Source organism: Arvicola amphibius, chromosome 10 (genome assembly GCF_903992535.2).
Source record: "Arvicola amphibius chromosome 10, mArvAmp1.2, whole genome shotgun sequence".
Classification (NCBI taxonomy): Eukaryota; Metazoa; Chordata; class Mammalia; order Rodentia; family Cricetidae; genus Arvicola; species Arvicola amphibius.
This window is the reverse complement of record NC_052056.1, coordinates 77,586,379-77,607,125: the sequence shown is the minus strand read 5'-3', so window position 1 is coordinate 77,607,125 and position 20,747 is coordinate 77,586,379. Positions and strand designations below refer to the sequence as shown.

The window sequence follows — 20,747 nt, the reverse complement described above, 5'->3', positions numbered from 1 at the left end:
GGGACCAAACCTAAGGGCTCGCATGGCTACACAAGTGGTCTGCCACTCTTCTACATCTGCAGCCCTTTTGTGTTTTTGTAGAGATTCTCTGAGATGCGATTCAAGCATTGTTTACAGTATGCAGTTGGAAAAGTTTGACTTACACTCACGAAGCCCTGCCTCAATACTGGTCATGCCTAGATCTTTTTCCTGCTCTCTGTGGTACCTGCCCTTCCATGCCTTCCCAGTATCGTAGTCTGCTTCCCACCACTGTAGACCATCTCATCAGTCCCAGTGTTGGGTGTGAAGGGCTTCCTGTAGGACATGTTCTCTCCACACAGCATGAAAACAGCATGGTCCATGAGTAGCCGTGGGGGCCCTTCCTCTTCAGTCCGCAACCCTCCATGGCTCTCCTCTCTCCCTGCAGCGACTGCAGAGTGGTACCACAGGTGTGTGTGCACTCATCACGGGAGCAACCCTGCACGTAGCCTGGCTCGGAGACTCCCAGGTCATCCTGGTACAGCAGGGCCAGGTAGTGAAGCTGATGGAGCCACACAAACCCGAGCGACAGGTAAGGGGCACCTCTCGTTCAAGCTTAAGACACTCTCGAGCCCCTGTTGTGCTGGACCCCAGGAGGGGACCCAAGTCTAGGACCTCACAGGGAAATGGAATGCCAGGAGGTCCCAGCTTGATGTTGTTGGTGTAAACTAGGAAGGAGCAAAGGGTCCAGAAGACTCCCGGTGCCCCTGCAAAGGAAGGGTTCCTTTGCCTGGTAAAAGTGGTCAGGGGGTCCCACATGAGCCCTTCCTGGGAGCTCAGAGTTTCAGGCAAGAACTGGGGCTTGTGCCCTAACAGGCAAACCTAGAAGTGGGGTCTGTTGGGCCTGCGGGGCCTGCACGGAATCCTGCAGCAGTGACAGTCAAAGAGCAGATGGCCCTGGCTGAGAGTGACCAAGGAAGCCACACTGCCCCAGGTCTGGAAGACCTCAGGTAGGCCTGAGGTAGAGTCCGCCCTAGAATCCCAGAATTCTAAAGTCATGCAGCCTCTTGAGTTTTGTGGTCTTCACCTTGGACATTGGAGTTACAAGTGCTCAGATTCTGACCTCACAAATGTGTGGACTGCCCAGTACGTCCAGAAAGGGAATGCTCAGAGTCAAGGAATGCTCTCCACCACCTCCCCAGCCCTCCTTTCCCTATGCTCCTCCTGCCTCGTGCCACTTCACTGTGCAGCTGGGACCTCCCTCATCAGCACATAAAGCTCCACACTTTCTTACAGACACAGCATGGCCTTCCATTCACTGACAGTGCAGTCCCCACGTCACAGACATTCACCGGGATTCTCTGCTTTCCACTTCGAAATGCGGCAGCAGTGATAACTGTGTGCTCACATGGTCCAGGCTCAGGTATCCACACAGCAGGTTTCTAGGACAAAAGACGCTAAGTCATGGTAGGCACACTACAGTTGTCCTCAGCCTGGACCAGCCTGAGCCAAGCCCTGCTGCTAAGAGTACAATGCCTGTTCTCTCCAGATAAAGCATCAGTGGCAGACCCGAGTCACTTTTCCCAAGTCTCCTGGGGGAACCAGGCGTTTATCAGGATTACTTATGGGTAGCTTGAAGCTGCACCATGGAAAACCTACCCCAGGCTCATGAAGGCTTCATCCGTGCAGCTTTCTGTACAGCGTTCTGGGTTTCCCAACCATTAAAAGTCCAGGGAGCATCTCTCCCTCCAAAAGGGTCTTTTTCAGCTGCAAGGAAATTGTTATGCAACACCAGCTGAAGGCAAGAATTCCTCATTTTCCCTTCATTTTCTCTTTCAAAGTGCGTTTTTGTTTGTTTGTTTTTAGGTAGGTTCTGTAGCTCTGCCTGGCCTGGAACCTGCTGTGTAGGCCAACCTGAGCTCAGACTTGACAGTCCTGCTAGGACTGCAAGTGTGAGCCACTGCACCCAGGCTTACTGAGTAAATTTGAACCTATTTTCTTGTCATTAAGATTTTATTATTTTTATTTATGTGCGTGTGTGTTTGCCTACATATATGTGATCCACATTTCTGCCTAGTATCTGCAAAGACCAGGGAGGGTGTCAGATGTCCCAGAACTGGAGTTACAAGCAGTTATGAGCCACCTTGTGGGTGCTGGGAACTGAACTCGGGTTCTCTGCAAGAGCAACCAGTGCTTTTCACTACTAAACCATCTCTCAAGCTCTTGAACATCTTTTAAGAAGTTCAACATTCTTGCATTTTTTCCCATGTGCACTGTCTGTCCTTTACCTGTTTTTGTTTGTTTGGTTGGTTGGTTGGTTGTTTTGTTTTGTTTTGTTTTGTTTTTACTAACTGTGAGCACTGCAGCCATGTTAGGGAGGTCAGCTCCTGCCTGGGGACTTGGACATGTTTCCCACACATTCCTCTTTTGTTGTGTAAGGACAGGTAGCAGCAGGCAGGGATATGGCTCCTGGCTTGAGAGGCACTATGCTCATACTGGTATATAGAAGAGAAAATGAAGGTTCAGAAAGGTTCCGTCACTTACCCAGAGCCCATCACTAAGGTGGTAGCCTCTGCCACTCTGTTTTCACCACAGCCACAAGGGACTGACATCTGCTCCCGGTCTGGATGAGTGCCAGCCTTTGCCCAGGATACTCTGTTTCCCACTGCCAACACCCTGCAAGCTGTGTCCAGTAATCCCTTTATCTGCCCAGTCCTGAGCCCGTTTGGTCCTAGCTTGACTCTTCTGAGTCTCGGAGCTTGTCTGTTAGGCAGAGTCACTTGATGGTATGGGATGAATATGGAATTAGTGCCTGCACAGGAGCACACCTGTGGGTCAGGTGTCTGCTGACCTGGAGTCTGCCGGAGCTGAGATCAGATCCCATCTCCTTCCCGATCCTGCCAGCTCTTGCCTGTGATCCCTGTCATTGCCTGCCAACTGCCAGAAAAGCCACAGCAGAAACACTGACAGCCTGGAGAGCTTCAGAGAAACCACCACGAGTGACTTTGAGGGTTCTATGGGGACTCATGATGGTCCCTTATCCTGCAGTTGTCTAAATAGAGCCCCTCCCGCCCCTAGGTTCAGTTTAAGCCAGGTGACATTTAGTGTCTGCTTCATAGTATGCTTTCCTGAGGCAGCAAGATGATGAAACGGGACCCAGTACCCTCTGCCCAGACACTGTGTTTGGTGGCAAAGCGGGGCACAACAGTGAGGGTATAAGACCCAAGTCAAGGACTGTGGACAAAGCACTTGAGACATGGGCTAGGTCATGAAGACAGGCATGACCGCAGCAAGTCACATGGCAGTGATGAGAGAGAGCGGGCTTTGTAGCACTGACCTGCAGCTACTGAAACTAGAGTGGGAAAACTCCACAACCCTCATGTCCAGGCCACTAGAGGGCAAGCTGAGTTCTGGTCTCAAAAGAGTGGGGCTGTGAGGTTGTCGATGGCAATTGCAGATGGTGACCTCAGGAGGGAGGAGTCCAGGCTTTGAGGAGATATGGAAAGGGCCTTAGGGTCCACAGGGATGCTGAGGACTGAGGATACTGAGACCTTGCTGAGCGCAGCCCTGATGCCAAGGAAAAGGGTACTGTGGCTGGTAATAGCAGCTGCTGCGCCATCGGGCTTTGGCTGCAGAGAGACTGTCTTAGGAGGTGGGGAGGAGAAAGCAGGAGGAGTGGAGGGGAGGGTGTCAGAGGAAACAGGCAAGGATGAGTGGCTTGCACCTGTAACAAGCATGCGCATAGAGCAAGGCTGTGTCAGTACAGACTGAGGCGGGTCCAGGAAAGGGAAGAAGGACCAGGAGAGGACTAAGGTCACAGGGCCAAGCTCTGCAAGGCCAACCAGCTCACACATTACTCTGAATCCTGGTGCTACCGCCGCTGCAGACTGGATGGACCTGTCGGCACAGAGGCCTTGGCTAAGGATTTCCAAATTGCCTGTCATGGTGGGGATCATTGACCCTGGTGCCCAGTTCAGACCAGTCAAATATATAAGGACTTGGAGCTTCAGAAAGGAGGGTTCTGCCACTTAGAAGCCTCCGGGCGGCTCTGCCCCAAGGAAGGTGTGATCCCAGTTTTATAAAACTAGTAAAGTAGGGATATGAGTGACCTCCCTCACCCACAGGACACAAGGCGTGTACTCAGCTACTTACACCAGCCTCCAGGAGACAAACTACATCTGGGAGACCTCCCCAGAGGGGACTGACAGAACCAAAGAGAGTTTCAAGATACTTGTGGCTAGACCAAGTCTCTGCAGATTTTTTTGCAGTCAGGGCTGGAGTACCATGAGCTTCTAGCAGACAAAGACAGTGCCTAGGAGTGAGCAGGGAGAGGGATGACCTAGGGCTGCACATAGGGCTGCCTCTCGTGGCCTGGCCCCCGTGTGTTTCCCGCCACATGGCCGTCTGTACACAGCGCGTGCTTCACCCAGCTGTTTTCGAGGTAGACATAGATGCCCCAGGCTAAAGTTGAGGAGTTTGACCATCCTCCCACCCCATGAGTGCCTTCCTGGCCCAAACCCTGCTTAGAGATGCATCATGGCTTACATGGCTGACCCTTCCATACTGCCCCATTCCTTGATTAACCGACCATTCCCACAGCTAAAAGATAAGTTAGTTACAGATTACCCTGTTTTTAATGGTGTCTAATTTAGATATCTAACTAAGCCTCTTGACTTGGTTCAAGTGCTTTGGACTGACTTAAGTTTTATTTATATAGTGGTTATAAATAAAAGCCCACCCCCACCCTGACCCTACTTTATGCTGTCTCTTGCAGGATGAGAAAGAACGTATTGAAGCACTGGGTGGCTTTGTTTCTTTCATGGACTGCTGGAGAGTCAACGGGACCCTGGCAGTGTCTAGAGCCATTGGTAAGGGGATACAGAAGGGCTGCTATAGAGTGGGGAGCCACAGGCATGGTCAGAGACTTAGGGCAGCATAGTGTTCCCTGAAGTACCCACAGCATATAGGCCTTGTTATAGTTTCGGACAGGTTTTGAGAGATCTGGGAAGTGAACTCAGGGCCATTATCTGACTGAAGAGAGGTTGGAATACCATAACAGACCTCCCAGATGTCCAGTGGAGCTGCCCCCAGATAAACCATGATAAACTAAAAATACTTTGTTCCGAATGTGATCCACCCACCCTAGTGGACCCCAGCTCAGGACAGTCTAGGGGAGCGTCAGCAGCTGCCTCCAGGATCCCAGCTGAGGTAAGCTGTCATTTTCTGCTGCCTCCTCAGCGCTGAGAGGGCTGGACCAGGTCGCTCTACCCAGGAAAGCCCCAGGTTCAGGCTGCAGTTTCTGTTGACTATGAATACTGTCACACACTATAAAGTCCAGAAACTACTAAGTAGGAAGAATGTAGCTCAGTCAGTAAAGTGGCTGCCTGGCATGCACAGAGTCCTGGGCTCAGTTCCCACTTCTGCTGATTCTTAAACTGATATACAGCCGTGGTCCTTCCCAGCCTTCAGGAGGTAGATGGAGGAGAATCAGAGCTGCAAGGTTATCCTGGGCTACATAGGGTATTTGAAGCCAGCCTGGACTAGAGATCTTGTCTCAAATAACAATAATTGAGAAGAAACATAGAAAATCCTCAGGGACTCTCTGTAAGTCCCCCTAAATTGCAGTAGGAAACCCCTCTCAGGGTTAAATAGTCCATAGATGATGTTCTTCTCACAGCCCATTCATGCTAATGAGTCTTTTTTTACTCCAAAAACAATGGTCAAGATCCATTTTCCTCATGGAAAAATGGCTTCCCATTTTCCTCTGTATGCCACCACTGCTGGGACCCAACTCAGAGAGTACACCTGCCCTTTCCAACTGCTCCATCTCCATATTGTCCTTGGAGTTTGGCATCTGCCCCTCTCGCTCTCCTGAAGCGTCTTTGTTGGCTCCTTCCTCACAGCCTATCTTTATGCTGCTGTCGCTATTTATCTCTGGACACACTGGAGGCGGTAGCCATTCCTGGAGTGTGAGCTGCTCCCGTAGAACTGGGGGAGGATGTCTGCTCCCAGGAGGGTGGAAAGCACTGGCAAGTGACCCCTCAAGAGCCAGCTGGGCTCTGCACCTACATGATACCCTTAGGGATGGGGAGGGGAAGTATGAGCAGTAGAAAACAAGGCTCTCTGTCTGTCTGTTCCCAGGGGATGTCTTCCAGAAGCCCTATGTGTCTGGCGAGGCAGATGCAGCATCCCGAAAACTAACAGGCTCAGAAGACTACCTGTTGCTTGCCTGTGATGGCTTCTTCGATGTTGTCCCCCACCAGGAAGTCTCGGGTCTTGTCCACAGCCACTTGATCAGGCAGAAGGGCAGCGGGCTGCGTGTGGCTGAGGAGCTAGTGGCTGTGGCCCGTGACCGGGGCTCCCATGACAACATTACAGTCATGGTAGTCTTCCTTAGGGACCCCCAAGAGCTGCTGGAGGGTGGAGCCCAGGGAACAGGGGATGCCCAAGCAGATGTAGGAAGCCAGGACTTGCCCACTGGCCTCTCGGAACTTGAGACCAATACCTCACAGAGAAGCTAAGTGGTCCAGGCCCCAGGCCCCATCCTGACTCTCCCTTTGCCCTTGTGATCCTCCCTTTCAGAGACCTTAGATCCAACAGGTAGAGTGGGCAGGGGTGCGCACTCTCACAGCGTTCCCTTGCACCCAGCCCTTCATGCTGCCTTCCACAGTCTGTCCTCAGAACCACATGAACTGCAGTAGGCAGCAAGTGGATCTCAGAATGAAGCATAGGAAATGACCTCACTAAAGAGAAGTTGGCTGAGGTGGTCTTGGCAGTACAGGACTGAGGACAGAAACCACAGGCACCTGTTGGCAGCCTAACCACAAACGCAGGCCAGGTCTTAGGAGACCCTCCCACAGACCTTTCAGGCCCGTCCTGGGGTAAGATCTGCAGCCAGGTGTCTGGCCCAGTGAGAGTTTGTGACTTCTCACTATACCCGTGGCTGGGAGGCTTTGGTCTGTACTGACAGACAGGCTCACAGTCCTGCTTGGCTGCTGGCTTCCCAAAAAGGAGACGTTGGCCTTGCTGGGAGGAGCCCCAGAGGATTGGCCCACTGCCACTCTTAAGTGAGTACTAAGGCCACTAGGGTCTTCTAGACCTCTCTTTCCTTGAGCATCCAAGGGAGGGGATGTCAGACGTGTGTGTGTTTTATTTGTGTGCTTAGATTTATTGCAAGGAAAGGTCTAATCCAGAATCAGTATTCAGGTTTTATCAGTGCCAAGCTGACCCACAAGGTCATGTAATTTAAGCTAAGCTTAGCATTTATTTTGTCCCTGAAAACTTAAGTATTTTACTTTTTTATGTATTCATGGAGACATTTGCAGTATTACTGATTTTGTTTCCCTAAATCGGGATGGAAACAAACTTTTCTAGGTTGTGTTAATAAGCCATTGAAGTGCCTTAAACAGCTTTGGCGTAGATGAGAGCTGCTGGGCCCACCATGGATCCTGATAGGCAGACATGTTCAGTTGTCAAAAAAGCAGCCTTTGTTGTGGGAAGGTATGCTTTGGGCTGACATGCTTTCTGGGAAGGTCCCTTTGTGTTTCTGGGCACCTCAGAACTTCCTTGAAGTGATCAGCAGAGGCTGTGACTGTGAGCATCTGAGGTGACAGTGGCCTCCTTGCCTACCCTTGGGATCTAGCTGGATTCTATCTAGGAAGATCTTACTGTTCTTGGCTAGAAGTTTCAGAATCTCTTGGTGTATTTGCAGTCACATTGAGTCGTTGAGGACAGTGCATGGTTAAGGAACTTTGGCAAGCCCAGCGGTCCACCTCCTTGGGGAGGCTGCTTGCAGTCTGCCACCATGGTCGCCACCTGTCTCCTGTGGCTGATGTGACTGTCCTCTACCTGAGCAACGTGAAAGAAAGACCTCCACATCCCTGGAGCAGTGGATGGGAGACTCAGCAATGATGCCTGGGTGATGTATCAAGAAGAGCTGGGATGTATCAAATCAGACAAGAAAGCCAGGCAGAGGGAGGGACACCCAGAGTAGAGGACCAAGGAGGGCCCGAGGGAGGGTCCAGTGTGAGTCGAGGCTGCTCTATGCAGACACCAGTATGTCCAGAGGATAATGGGTGGCTTAGCAGAGGCTCAGGGAGGGCAGCGTTGGGAAGAGCTTGGCTGTGAGGGCCCCGTGGAGAGGATGATAGTCCACCCGTAGAGAGCAGAGCCTCAGCAAGGCTGCCAGAGCTTTGCTCAGCACACCTAAGCCCTGTCTCAAAAGAAGCAAGGGCACATATGCTTTTGCCCCTGAGGCAAATCCACTGTCCAGCAGTGGTGGGGGGCAGCTTTGGTTGGGCACACCACCTGTATGCTTAGCATTCACCCATTCCTGCAGCAGGGATGGAGGAGTTGAGACCATGTAATTGATTTCATGGTCAAAGTCTAATAGGAGTCATCCTAAACACTCAGATAATTGGCCACCATAATGACTGTGTATTGCTCATCTTGAAGGCCTGGTGCCCTCTCTCAGCACAGGGGTGTGGTTGTTGGTCCAGCCTTCCTGTAGCAATGACCTTGATAGAAGGAGATACTGACTTTGGTTTTCTCCCTTTTTTGCTAATCTTATTCTGTTCATTGCTGGTAAGAGTGGAATTCAGGCCCCATAGATGTCCCTTGATGGTCTGATTCATACATACAAGGTTGTGCCAGATATCAAGGCCTAGGTGTAAAGGGAAGCCCCTTTCCCAGGCTTCTCTTGAGTGCCTCCCCCGTCCCCTCAGTCCATCTGCAGTGGTGATAGCCAAGCCCCTGCTGGGTAGTAGTCCAGGACCAGCATTAGGCGCTGCTCCATCCTTACCTAGTGGCCAAGGGAGAGCACATTGCGTGCTGTTTAGGGCTGGCCTTGTGCTAGTTCATAGACACAGAAAAGGACTCTTCTGTCGTGACTGGAGCTGCCAGTATCTAGCCTATAAGACTTCTTGGCCACTCCCTCTTCAGGCTCTCATTCCAAGAGGATCCCCTAGCCAGAATGTTCCTACTTCTTAAGTCTCAGCTTTGCCGCCATCTCATTGCATGATCTGAACAAGTCACTGTACCTTTCTGGCCTCAGTTACCCTTTGGCAAGGCATGGAAGGGGTATGCAGCATACCAGTCCCTCCAGCCTGGAGTTTTAGAGGTGTAGGAGCTGCTCAAGGTGAGCAGCTGCCAGAGCAGAGGAGCCCATCCTCCACCGCCAGAAGAGAGGGGTTAAAGTATTACTAGAGTCTATTCTTAAAATTAAGTGGGCTGGAAAAGAGCTGAGTTACAGATGCCAGTGTCTTGCATGGATACAAAAGCTAAAGCAGTCGGGCTGCCTCCCAGCTAAGCCCGTAGGAGTAAGAGGTGGGAGGGCACAGGCAGGCTTTCAGGGTTTTAGTCAGAAACCAGCATAGGACATGGTGTGTTTTAAAGGGTGTGGAAGCAACGTACTTGCAGCCTACCTTTGGGCGTCTCGGGACTCATGATGGGAGAGGCACAGGCACCTGGAGGGCTTGGGAAAGCCCTTGCCCCTGCTGGTCACCATGATCTGTCTGCCCCTGCCCTTTTGGGTCTTGCATGCAGTGCCCCCTCTCCCCATGGTAGGTTTCAGCATGGGGGTCCTGGTTTCCTCAGCTGTATTCTCAGGGCCAGGAGGACTGCCCTGGCCATACTGTAGGGAAGCCAGGCCAAATTGTATAAAGCAAGCTGTGTTTCAAGCTGTGCCTCTGTAAGCCTCCAGGGATCATCTTCCAGAGTCCTGTGCTTTCGCTGGCCGCTGCACCCCTACCATGCACACTGAGCTTTGCCATTTACATGCGATGTGGGCCTTGCCAAGGGTTTATTCAAGGGGCTTCCTGGGAGTCATGTGCAACAGCACGTATTGTTCTAAGATACCATGTTTCTCTAATCTTTGGGACAAGTCCCAAGTTGATGAATTCAGAAGGACAGTCTCCCGGGGCCCATTGTGCTGCTGTCAATAAACCATATATTCAAGACTCCTGAGTACCACTTTCATCTCTCCCCTCTGAGTGTCTGTAGTTACTTCTGTATCACTGACAAAATGCTTAGCTGAAAACCCTTTAAAAGGAAGGTGTTAGCTAGAGGTATTCTGGAGAGTTTACCCTGTGGTTGGTTCAATGTGCTTGCACAGGACATGGTGGCAGGAGCATGTGACAGACTTTATGGGTGTCTACCTCAAAGCCAACCCAGGAAGTGTGAAGAGAGATGACCAGGGACCCACACCAAGTGATCTGCTTCCTCAAGCCAAGTTCTGCTTGCTGGTCTCCACAATTTCCCAAAATAGTACCAACAACTTGGGACCAAGCGTTGAAAACATGAGCCTTTGAGAGGCATTTTGGATTCAGGAACCTCTTGGTGCCCAGGGTTTTGAAGCTGCTGAGGATCTGGAGGAACACCTAGCCAGCTGGTCCTAGTTGTCATCCTGAGACTGTCTGTCTCACCGGCCATGAGGACAGGAGAGGGGTCAGGCCTCTCAGGAGCATCAGTGATGCCTCGCCACAGCCAGGAGCCTGGAGTGGCTCAGGCATTTGGCCACTGAGACTCCCAGCCTCTGCCTGGAACTCTTTTCCTGCAGGTGGGGCCTTCAAACAAGGCAGAGAGGAGCTCTCAGAAGAGGGGTGCACGGTGGGAGGCAGAACTGCCGAGCCTTGGGTGAATGCACTAAGCTTTCACTGGTTTCTGAGGCAGGGCTATGGGACATTCTTTTTCCTTGTTTAGATTTTTCCCGAGTTCTGTTTTAATACAGCAAACATGCTTTTGTTTTCAGTCAAGTTTTATTTCAGTAGAACAGATGAATGTTAAAATACCATAATTTGGGTATAATATCTCCAAATACTCAAATGAATTAGTTACTTTCACATTACTGTGATTAAAAAAAAAAAAAAAAAAAAAAACAGAGCAAGTCATAGAAGGTTCCAGAAGGGTACAGTCCATCTGAGCAGGGAAGGCATGTCAGGAGCATAAGGCCAGCCCAGCATCCTGGAAGAACAGATCTCATTTCATCCACACAGGAAGCAGAAAAAGACCAGAAAGTGGGGCCAAATATAAACCTTCAAAGTCCCTCCCCAGAGACCCACTTCACCCAGAAGGTCCCAAGCAGCACCATCAGCTGAGGACAAGTGTTCAAATACACAAGCTTGTGGGGTGCATTTCATATCAAGCCACAACACCAGGTAATTTTAAAACACCCCTTAGAAGTCTTTGGCTGAGAGGAGTCATGAGGACTTGGAGTTGCTATGGAAACAAACTGAGGCACAGAGCTATGCAGGATTTACACACAGTTCTATAACTGAATCAAGTCTAAAAGGCTTTGTTATATCTAGAAACCACTTTTGCCAAGAGCATGTTTTAGGCTGGTTTGGTGGCACATGCCTTGAATCCCAGCACTAAGAGAGGTAGAGGCAGGACAGTCTCTGTGAGTTCTAGGCCAGCCCGGTGTACAGAGTGAGTTCCAGGACTGCCAGGGCTACACAGAGAAATCCTGTCTTGAAAAAACAAACCGAAAAAAAAGAAAAGAAGAAGCTTGTGAGAGATCAGCTGTTAGCATAAGAGAAGGGTGCTAAGACCCAGCATCTCTCTGCAGACCTGGCAATGGCCTGGGCAGCCACATGGATCCACAGTCCAGGTAGCTTAGGTCAAAGGTATGGAGGACAACAGCCTGAGAGTCCTTCTTGGTAGTGGGCTTCCATGTTAGACAAGGCTCACTCGTTGTTCTAGTGAAGGGCCTGGGACTACAGACCTAATGGCTAGTAAGACTGGTCCTTCAAGGTTTACCTGGCCAGGTTAGAAACGTGCCTCAGAACTATTAGAGCAGGTGGCTTTTAAGAGAGATGTGCCTGGACCCATCCAACCCCCATTTGAGTCTAGACCCGAGCCTCCCATCCATCCACAGTGACCTCCAGCTCACCTTGGGGACAGTGGCTAGGCTGGGATTTGCTCCCAGAGGCCTCAGCTCCAGTAAGCAAATGCAAACAAACGCAAGTAGACTTCAGCCCCCAGAACATAGGACACTCACAAGCCTTCTCTGTGCCCTTCAGCATCAATGCGTCAAGGTGACTGAGAAGCCACCAGTAGCAGGACTCAATCTGTCTCACACAGCTCCCAACGCTGAGATGAGGGCAGCCCACAGAGCCAGCCACCAAGTCTCCACCAAGAGTGGAAGATACACTGCCTGCCAAGTCTTCAGGGGCAATTCTTCAACCTGAGGAAGGGGTGACTTTCAGAACCCCTAACTGTAGTTGCTGCCACCTGGTTGGGATTCCTTCCTCAAACAGAAGAAAGTAGCAGGCAGCGGCAGCAGCCTCTTCCTGGGCTTTCCCAGGGAGCCTTGGAGAACATTAAAGCTGCCTGCATGAAGCACAGGCTGGAAAACGCCAGTGAGGACAGGATGGGTCATTCACAGCAGAGTGTGTGTGAAAATGCCACAAAGAAACCCGGTAATGTATAAACTGTTGAAAGCCAAGAGGTCTTCCGGTAAACCTCACTCTGTTTTTTAAAATGTTCTGAACTGATCCCTAGAACGGGGAGAGGACCATGTGCCTTAAGCCTGGGGGGTGGGGGTAATCAGCCTAGGCCTGCCGCACCCCCTCGGCCCCAGCACCGGCTCAGTCCAGGCCCCATCTACTCTGCCTGTGCCTCTGGGCCTCTGCTGTTCCCAGCTGTCTACCTTGTTTCTCTCAGCCCTTTCTCAGCCACTCACACGGCCATTCCAAAGCTGCAGAGCATGCTTTGTCATCTGCTGCTGCTGGGCCTGGGGGGCTGGGGCTGGGGTGTGGCAGAGCCAGGCAAAGAGGTGGGAATTCTTTTTTTTTCTCTGTTGTTTCTCAAATGTGCACACTGCATACACTCCTCCAACCCACCCTCGCACATCTCCCTACTACCCCTGCAAACCACCTCTCGCCTACAGATATCTTCTCTGACTAGTAGGCTGATGTCTAGCCTGTCCCCAGAGCTCCCTGCCCCCAGGGGACACAGCTGCCCACTAGGCAACAAGCCCAGAAGAAGATAATGCCAACATGCAAATCTGGGGGTTCCTGATCAGGCCCTGCCCCCTGCTATCCACACATCCATCTGTCTTCCCCCTCCCCCCACCCACACAACTCCTCCAGAGCTCCTGGCAAAGCCTCCTTAAGTATATGCTGCCTTACTGTTCCCTGATGAGTCGGCTCGGGTATCTGCATCTCCAGATGGTGCTCTGCATTTCCCCTGTCCTCCAGTTGCGTGTAGCTCGACACCCTTTTCGGAGCCACCAGATGGGAGTGGGGGAGGCCTGAAGAACAAGTGAGGTGTGATGGGCAGGCGGGTGCAAACTGGAGGTACTTCATCCAAGTGACCAAGCTTCCAGGATAGGGCAGAGCATGCCTTCCACTCGGTCGGGAGGAGAGCAAGTGAGATCTAACACAGCCTGCTAGGATATGTGGGACTGAGCTTTATGTTCACCAGAAACAAGGGCTTCCTTCTGAGGAAGGGAATCTGAAGGCCAGGTCCCCCAGGCTGGGTCTGGAATGTAGCAGAACCAGGTGGAAAGAGGCCGAAGTCCCGACTAGCAATCTGATAATCTAACTTGACCACACATCTCCCCACTCAAGAGTCCTGCATTACCACCTCAGCCTCATCAGCGTCTCTGGGACCTGGCTGGGCTCTAAGCCTGTCAAAAATAGGTCAAAAGAGGACTTCAGATGGGACCTTTAGCACATTGGTCACCAAGGGGCCATAACCCCAGCACTTAAGAGGCCAAAGAGAGAACTGAAATCTCAAGGTCAGCCTGCGCTTATACTGGGGGACCTTGTTTCAAAAAATCAAAATAAGAGGCTAGGGAAAACAGCTCTCTTGGTAAAGTGTTTGCCTTGCCAGCATGATTTTAAAAATCCAGACTGGGGCCGGGCGGTGGTGGCACACGCCTTTAATCCCAGCACTCGGGAGGCAGAGGCAGGCAGATCTCTGAGTTTGAGGCCAGCCTGGTCTACAAGAGCTAGTTCCAGGACAGGCTCTAGAAACTACAGGGAAACCCTGTCTCGAAAAAAAAAAAAAAAAAAAAAAAATCCAGACTGGATGGTGTATGTCCCAGAACTGGGGAGTCAGACAGAAGGATTACTGGGCCTCTTTAACTAGCCGGCTGTATTAGAGTTATTTAAAAGAACAGAAGTAATAGAATAAATATATATTAAAAGGAGATTTAATATTGACATATATCATAAAACCTGGGTAGTCCAACAATGACTGTGTCACACCATGAAGGTCAAGAATCTGGTAGTTGCTCATTCATAACGGTGGGTTGCCTCATAGCTGCCAGGCTTCAGTCTACATCCGAAGCCTTAAAAAGCTGGTTATAATATCAGTAAGGAGTACAGCAGTTGCAGCAACAGAACAGGTGAATTTGCCAGCAAGAAAGAAAACAAGCAGGCAAAAAGCAAGCTTCCTTCTTCCATCTCCCTTTTATCTAAGTTGCCATCAGAAGGTGCCACCCGCATTTAGTGTGAGTCTTTCCATTTTAAATCATCTAACAAAGAAAATCCCTCAAAGAGGGATGATGGTGCACACTTTTAACCTGGCACTTGGAAGGCAGAAGCAGGCAGATCTTGTGAGTTTGAGGCCAGCCTGGTCTACAGAGCCAGTTCCAGTTCCAGGACAGCCAGAGTTACATGGACTCTGTCTCACATAAAGAAAGGAAAGAAGAAAGGAAGAGAGGGAGGAAGAAAGAAGGGGGAGGAAGGGAGAGAAAGAAAGGAGAGGAGAGGAGTGCCCAGCACTTAGTTGATAGCAGATCCAGTCACTGTAACATCCGACATCATCCATCCCAACAACCTAGTACACTTGGTGGTGAGCTCTGGATCAGTGAGAGACCTGCTCTCACGAGAAAGGAATAAAGAAAGGTGGGAGGCATTTGAGGAATGAAACCTGAGGTCGTACACACACACACACACATACACACACACAGACACACATACGCACACATACACAGACACACACACAAGCGCGCGCACACACAGACACACACATATACACACATTCACACATACACAGACACGCACACATACACAAGAGGCAAAACAAGTTGGTGAGTGGACACCTGCTGGGGCCTTGGGTAGTTGGAAACTGGTGCTCACTGCAGGAAAATCAGGTACTTCTGGGTGCTTAGATACTAGAGGTTTTTCTATACAAAAAAAAATGTATTTTCTTTTTGTTTGTTTGTTTGTTTGTTTTAGACAGGATCTTACGTATCCCAGGCTGGCCTTGAACTCCTGATCCTCCTGTCTCCACCTCCCAAGCACAAGTGACAACTGTGCACCACCACACTTTGCCGGCATCTTTTCCCTTCTTCCTCCTCCTGTCACCATCGTCACCATCGTCACCATCGTTGTCATCTTACGGCTGAGGCTGAGCTCCAAGTCTCACCCATGCCAAGAATACACTCATCATTTAGCTGTTTCCAGCCCTGTATTTTCCATTCTTTTGTTTGTTTGGTTAGTTGGTTGGTTTTTGTTTTTGATTCAGGGTCTCTAGCCTCAAACTCACCTGCATCTGGAAATACAAGCACACACGATCACACCTGGCAGGAGAGAAAAAAAAAATGGGTTCTGATGATCAAACTCAGGTCATATGAACAAAGCAAGTCCCAGGTTCCCCCATTTTTTTTAAATGTGTGTGTGTATGTGTGTGCGTGCGCGCGAGTGCATGTGTGTGTGTGTTTGTGTGTGTGTGTTTGCAAACACCTGTGCATGCAAACTGTGCATGTATGTAGGTGAATATTTGAGGGCCAAAAGTCTGTTGTCTTCTTGAAGACACCTCATTAGGATAAGATCTTTCACTAGAGCTCACCAGGAAGACTAAGCTAGGCTGGCCAGCAACTCCAGGGATCCTCCTATCTCTTTGTCTCCCCAGTGCTGAGACTGCAACATGCACCACCATGCCATGTTGGGAGCAGTGAGACCCCAGATCCTGAATTTCTTATAATCCCCTGATCTGAGTACCTACAGCTGTTCTGAGCACGAGACCTTCAGGAGTTCCTGATGGCAGAGTGGTTTCTGGTGGGTTTGGCTGGGGCATGACTATCTCTATATAATCTGCCCCTGAACACAATAAAGGGGGCATTCTTGGGGAATTCAAGGATGACCCGTGTCTCTGTGTGAATGTGTATTTTAACCTCCTGCCCCTTGCCCGAATCTCGCAAACTGGGTGCCAGTGCACCAGACGCAGACACGGAGGCACGGTGCGCGGCAATTGGAGGTCCCAGCTGAGATATCAGGAACTAGGGAACGCTGAGAGGTCGCCCTCAGAAGGTGAGGGTGGATTGGGGTATATGTGTTAATCCTGACGTCCTTCGCTCAGTTTTGGTTCCAGAAAGTCCAACCAAGAAAGAGGGGTAAACGAACAGGGTTGTCCCCGGCCGGAGGGGACTTATGTATTGGGAAAAGATAGAAAGTATATAGCTTAAAAAGATAAATGTGTACAGATGTATGATATGTTGATTGTGTTGTCTTTTGTGTTCTGGGCTGGAGAAAGACATTTGATTCTAGGAACTGCTAAGAAAGGTATCTTGACTTTATGGGCTTAAGAATTTGATGTTTTGGAAAGGAGGTTCTGTTTTTGTCTCCACAGACGTTGAGAACCTGAGGATTTATCTGAGATTCATGTGGTTTAAATCACCGAGACCTCCTGAAATGTTGCAGTAAATACCCCCAAGAATGCAGCGTCCCCGCTCAGCAGGAAGTAGCCAGACAGATTGACAACGCCCAAATTCCCTAAGTGGGGCCCCTTCAGTGGTTACAGAGAAGCAAGCCTGCTTCCCTGAGTTCTGCTCCACTCCATGCACCATTTTGGACCCAGAACAAATGCAGCTGGGGCTAGAAGGCAGCTGGAGCAGAGCTTTGCTAGGTGGCTGTGGTGGAAGGCACATTGCCTCAGCCCAGTCGGTGCCTAGCCTGACGGATGCCACAGCAGTGCCCGAAGTACATGTTACCTGGAGATACTGACCCCTTATTCCCCCGAATACTTAAGATTAGACACTGTTTTATAAAAAATTTAGGGGGGAGATGTTGGGAGCAGTGAGACCCCAGATCCTGAATTTCTTGTAATCCCCTGATCTGAGTGCCTACAGCTGCTCTAAGCATGAGACCTTCAGGAGTTCCTGATGGCAGGAGAGTGGTTTCTGGTGGGTTTGGCTGGGTCGTGGCTATCTCTATATAATCTGCCCCTGAACACAATAAAGGGGGCATTCTTGGGGAATTCAAGGGTAACCCGTGTCGCTGTCTCTCTGTCTGTGTATGTCTCTGTATTTTAACCTCCAGCCCCTTGCCCGAAGCTCGGTAACTGGGTGCCAGCGCACCAAATGCAGACACGGGGTCGCGGTACGCAGCAATGCCTGACTTTGATTGGGGCCGGGGGCAGGGAAGGGGGAGGGAGATGGATTTGGGATCAAACTCAGGTCCTCCTGCTTGCAAGCAGGTTATTTTTTCATTTTATCCTATGTGTATGGGGGTTTCACCTGCATATATGTGATGTGGGAGGGTCTTCTGTTTTAATAAAGAAACTGCCTTGGCCAGCCCTTAGGTGGAATAGACAGAACAGGAAGAAGGAAGTGAGGTAGATGGCTCAGTCAGTTGCCCTGCCTCTCCTCTCTGAGCCAGACTGCCGTGCCTCTCCTCAGAGAGAGAGATGTGATGAAGCCAGCCACCAGGCCAGACATGCTGAATCTTTCTGGGTAAGACACCATTCATGGTGTTACACAGATTATTCGATATGGGTTAGTCAAGATGTGAGTAAGAGGCTGAAAATAATGGGCCAGACAGTATTTAAAAGAATACAATTTGTGTGTTGTTATTTCGGGGCATAAACTAGCCGGTGGCCAGGAGCCGGGCAGCGAGAAGACGGCCCGCTGCTCCCCGCTACATATATGTATGTGCACCACACGTATACAGTGTCTGTGAAGGCCTAACGGTGTTGGATCCCTAGGACTGAAGGAACAAATGGTTGTGAGCCACCATATAGGTGCTAGAAATCATACCTGGGTCCTCTAGAAGAGCAGACCATGCTCAACCACCGACCCATCTCTCCAGCCCCAAGGCCAGCATTTCACCAACTGAGCTATCTTCCCAGCCCATTTTCTATCTTATTAAGTTTTTAAGTCAGAAGAAAATAACATTATTTCATAAAACCCAAGTGGATCCATTCATTGCCCCAAGGTCTGCTGGCCTTATTTCAGATCACACACTGGTACAGAGTGTCAGGTAGAGCGCAGAGCAGCCGCCTTCTGCGGCCATCCGCTTGTGTAGCCAGTGGAAGGGGCAGGCAGGGAGATGGGAGCCAGAGGCCTTGCTGCTTCCCAGATCTGATTCAGAGGTGGCAATCCTGGGAGACCTGGAAACTGGTGCCCTCCAGCCTAATAGTGCAGAGACAATTGCCTAGGGCTACAAGGGAGCACAGATCAGACGTCAAGCCTCATGTTTGACACACTGAACCTTCCAGCTCTGGGGCAGTTCTGGGCTCGAGACTGGCCACTTGATGCTTTCTGGCACTCCACTCTTCAATAATTGGAGGTAATAACTCCAGAGGCCTAGAGGCTGCCATGGGCCTGATAGACTTAAGGAGAAGTCTGAGGCAGGATGTGATGGCTTAGGCCTATACACCTAGCACTCGGGAAGCAGAGGCAAGAGGATTGCCTACAGTTGGAGGCCAGTGTGGTCCACACAGCTGGAGTCTAGAGCTGAGCCTTCTGTTCCTCACTTAACACCCATTCCTATTGAGCTGTAGACAAGACCTGAGAGGGACACAGGAAACTAGCAGATCCCAGGCAGAGCAAGCGGTTGGCTCTGTGGTAGAATCTCGGTCCTGTGTGGATAGCAACCAGCAGTGAGAACAGGAGCTGGAGTGGTATCCTCAGGAGAGGAAAGACCAAGATGGAGCTGGTAGGACGGGGAACAGCTTTCTATCCTCCTGTCCTCCAGTGGTTTGAACACACACGTCCTGTAACAAGCTGGGGAAGGAGGCTAGATGAGGCTGGCTGTCTGCAGCTTAGATGGCCCTGGCAGCTGCTCACATCAGAGAGCTCCAGGCGAGAGGTACAGAAGAGCCTTGGGCAGAAACTGGGTCAGAGGTGGAGTCAGAGGACCAGATCTGCACTAAGCCCAGACCAAGAGACACTGCTCTACAGACATGGTGGAGTGCCAGAGCCTTGATGGTGTTGATAATCACATCTGTCCAGATTTGCTAGAGTTAGGCCTGAGACTGGTGCATCTCTCTATAGGAATGTCACATGAAGAGTAGATGCCAGGTCTAGTGGTCCAGCCAGTGATGCCTGCACTTGGGAGCCCAGGCCAGGAGGATCACAAGTTTGAGGTATAGTAAGATACTGATTTAAGATAAAGGTACTTGTCAGACTCTGCTAGCCCACGTAGTGGTATCTGGCGTCTTCCCTGGGCATGCCCTGAGGCAGGCCATGGTGGATAATGAGCTGACTGTGTTTGAGGGTGACTAGTAGCCTGATGGCTAGTGGACATACTATAATAAGCCATAGCCACTGCCCAGATGCCTACCTAAAGGGTGACCACTGGGCCAAGACACCAGCGAGCCCGGGAGTAGTAGGGATGGAAGGTGGCACTCACCGAGGCCTCCCATATGCCTAGATGTGTCACCATAGCTGGACGGAGACTTAGGCTCACAGAGCAGAGCCCCTCTGTGTTCTTCCAGGCAGGCAGAGCTGTGCTTTCCTCTCTCTGGACTACCTGCTGTATCTGAGAACTGGGATGGCAGGTGTGTACATGTGTGCGAAGGTGAGGTGTGAATGTGTGTGTGAGAACATGAATGTGTGTGAGGACACCAGTGCGTGTGCTTGTGACTGTGTCTATGAGCGTGTGAGTAGGAAGAGAGTGTGAGTGTGTTTAGATGGAATTGTATGTGTTGTGTAAGTGCATGAGAATATATGTAAAATATATCTGTGAGTGTGTGCGCGCACGTACGCGCACACTTGAGTGGCTCAGAGTAGCAAGTGTGAGTGTGTGTGAGCCATGTGGCTGCCCATGGAGCCATGTGTGTGAGCCGTGTAGCTGCCCGTGGAGCCATGTGTGTGAGCCGTGTAGCTGCCCGTGGAGACATGTGTGTGAGCCGTGTAGCTGCCCGTGGAGCCATGTGTGTGAGCCGTGTAGCTGCCCGTGGAGCCATGTGTGTGAGCCGTGTGGCTGCCCGTCTAGCCGAGTAGATTTAAATAGAACAAATTTCTTAGAAACCAGACGTGTGTGCCAGCAGTTGGTCTTCAGCAAGCCTTACTGAATTCTTATGTCCTGAGAGATAATCACTTGCTTAGTTTAGAAAACAAATATGGAGTTGGCACAGAGGTGCTGAGCCTGGTTGTGTGGCAGCCAAGGTCTTTAAAGGTGACCGCCCGGGGATTTGCTCTCTACTTTGCCTGTGAAACAAGTCTCTCTTGTGGGTGGCGGAAAGAAGGTGTACTTAGATGTGAGAGTGCCTTCCAAGCTGTTGCAGTTAGTTTTAATTCTGAGCTTGATTAGTCCCCTGGGAGAGTCTCAGTAAGGGACTGTCTGCGTCGAGTTGCCCTGTGGTATGACTGTGGAGAAGCAGCATCTTCATCATGTTATCTGCTTTGGGAAGGCCTAACCGTCAGCGAGGCAGGAGGTGCTGAATTGAATGTGACTGAGCACAAACCAGCAAACGAGCGAGCGTGCGCACAGGCACTCATTCTCTCTGCTCTTGACTGTGGATGGGTGTGATGCTCCTGCCTCGACATCCCCACAGTGATGGACTGTGACCTGGAATTGTGCGCTGAAATGAGCCTTCTTCCGTGAGTTACTCCTTGA

General features: G+C 50.7%; 1 protein-coding gene across 1 annotated transcript in view; it reads left to right on the top strand.

Moving 5' to 3' along the window:
- Ppm1f (protein phosphatase, Mg2+/Mn2+ dependent 1F) overlaps positions 1–9,808 on the top strand; it is a 31,850-nt gene extending 22,042 nt beyond the window's left edge. The window contains exons 6-8 of the mRNA XM_038346547.1: positions 407–550; positions 4,733–4,826; positions 6,100–9,808. Of these exons, the coding sequence (XP_038202475.1) occupies positions 407–550; positions 4,733–4,826; positions 6,100–6,479 (618 nt within the window). The 3' untranslated portion in view covers positions 6,480–9,808. The remainder of the gene's footprint in view (positions 1–406; positions 551–4,732; positions 4,827–6,099) is intronic.
- The last annotated feature ends 10,939 nt before the right edge of the window (positions 9,809–20,747 follow it).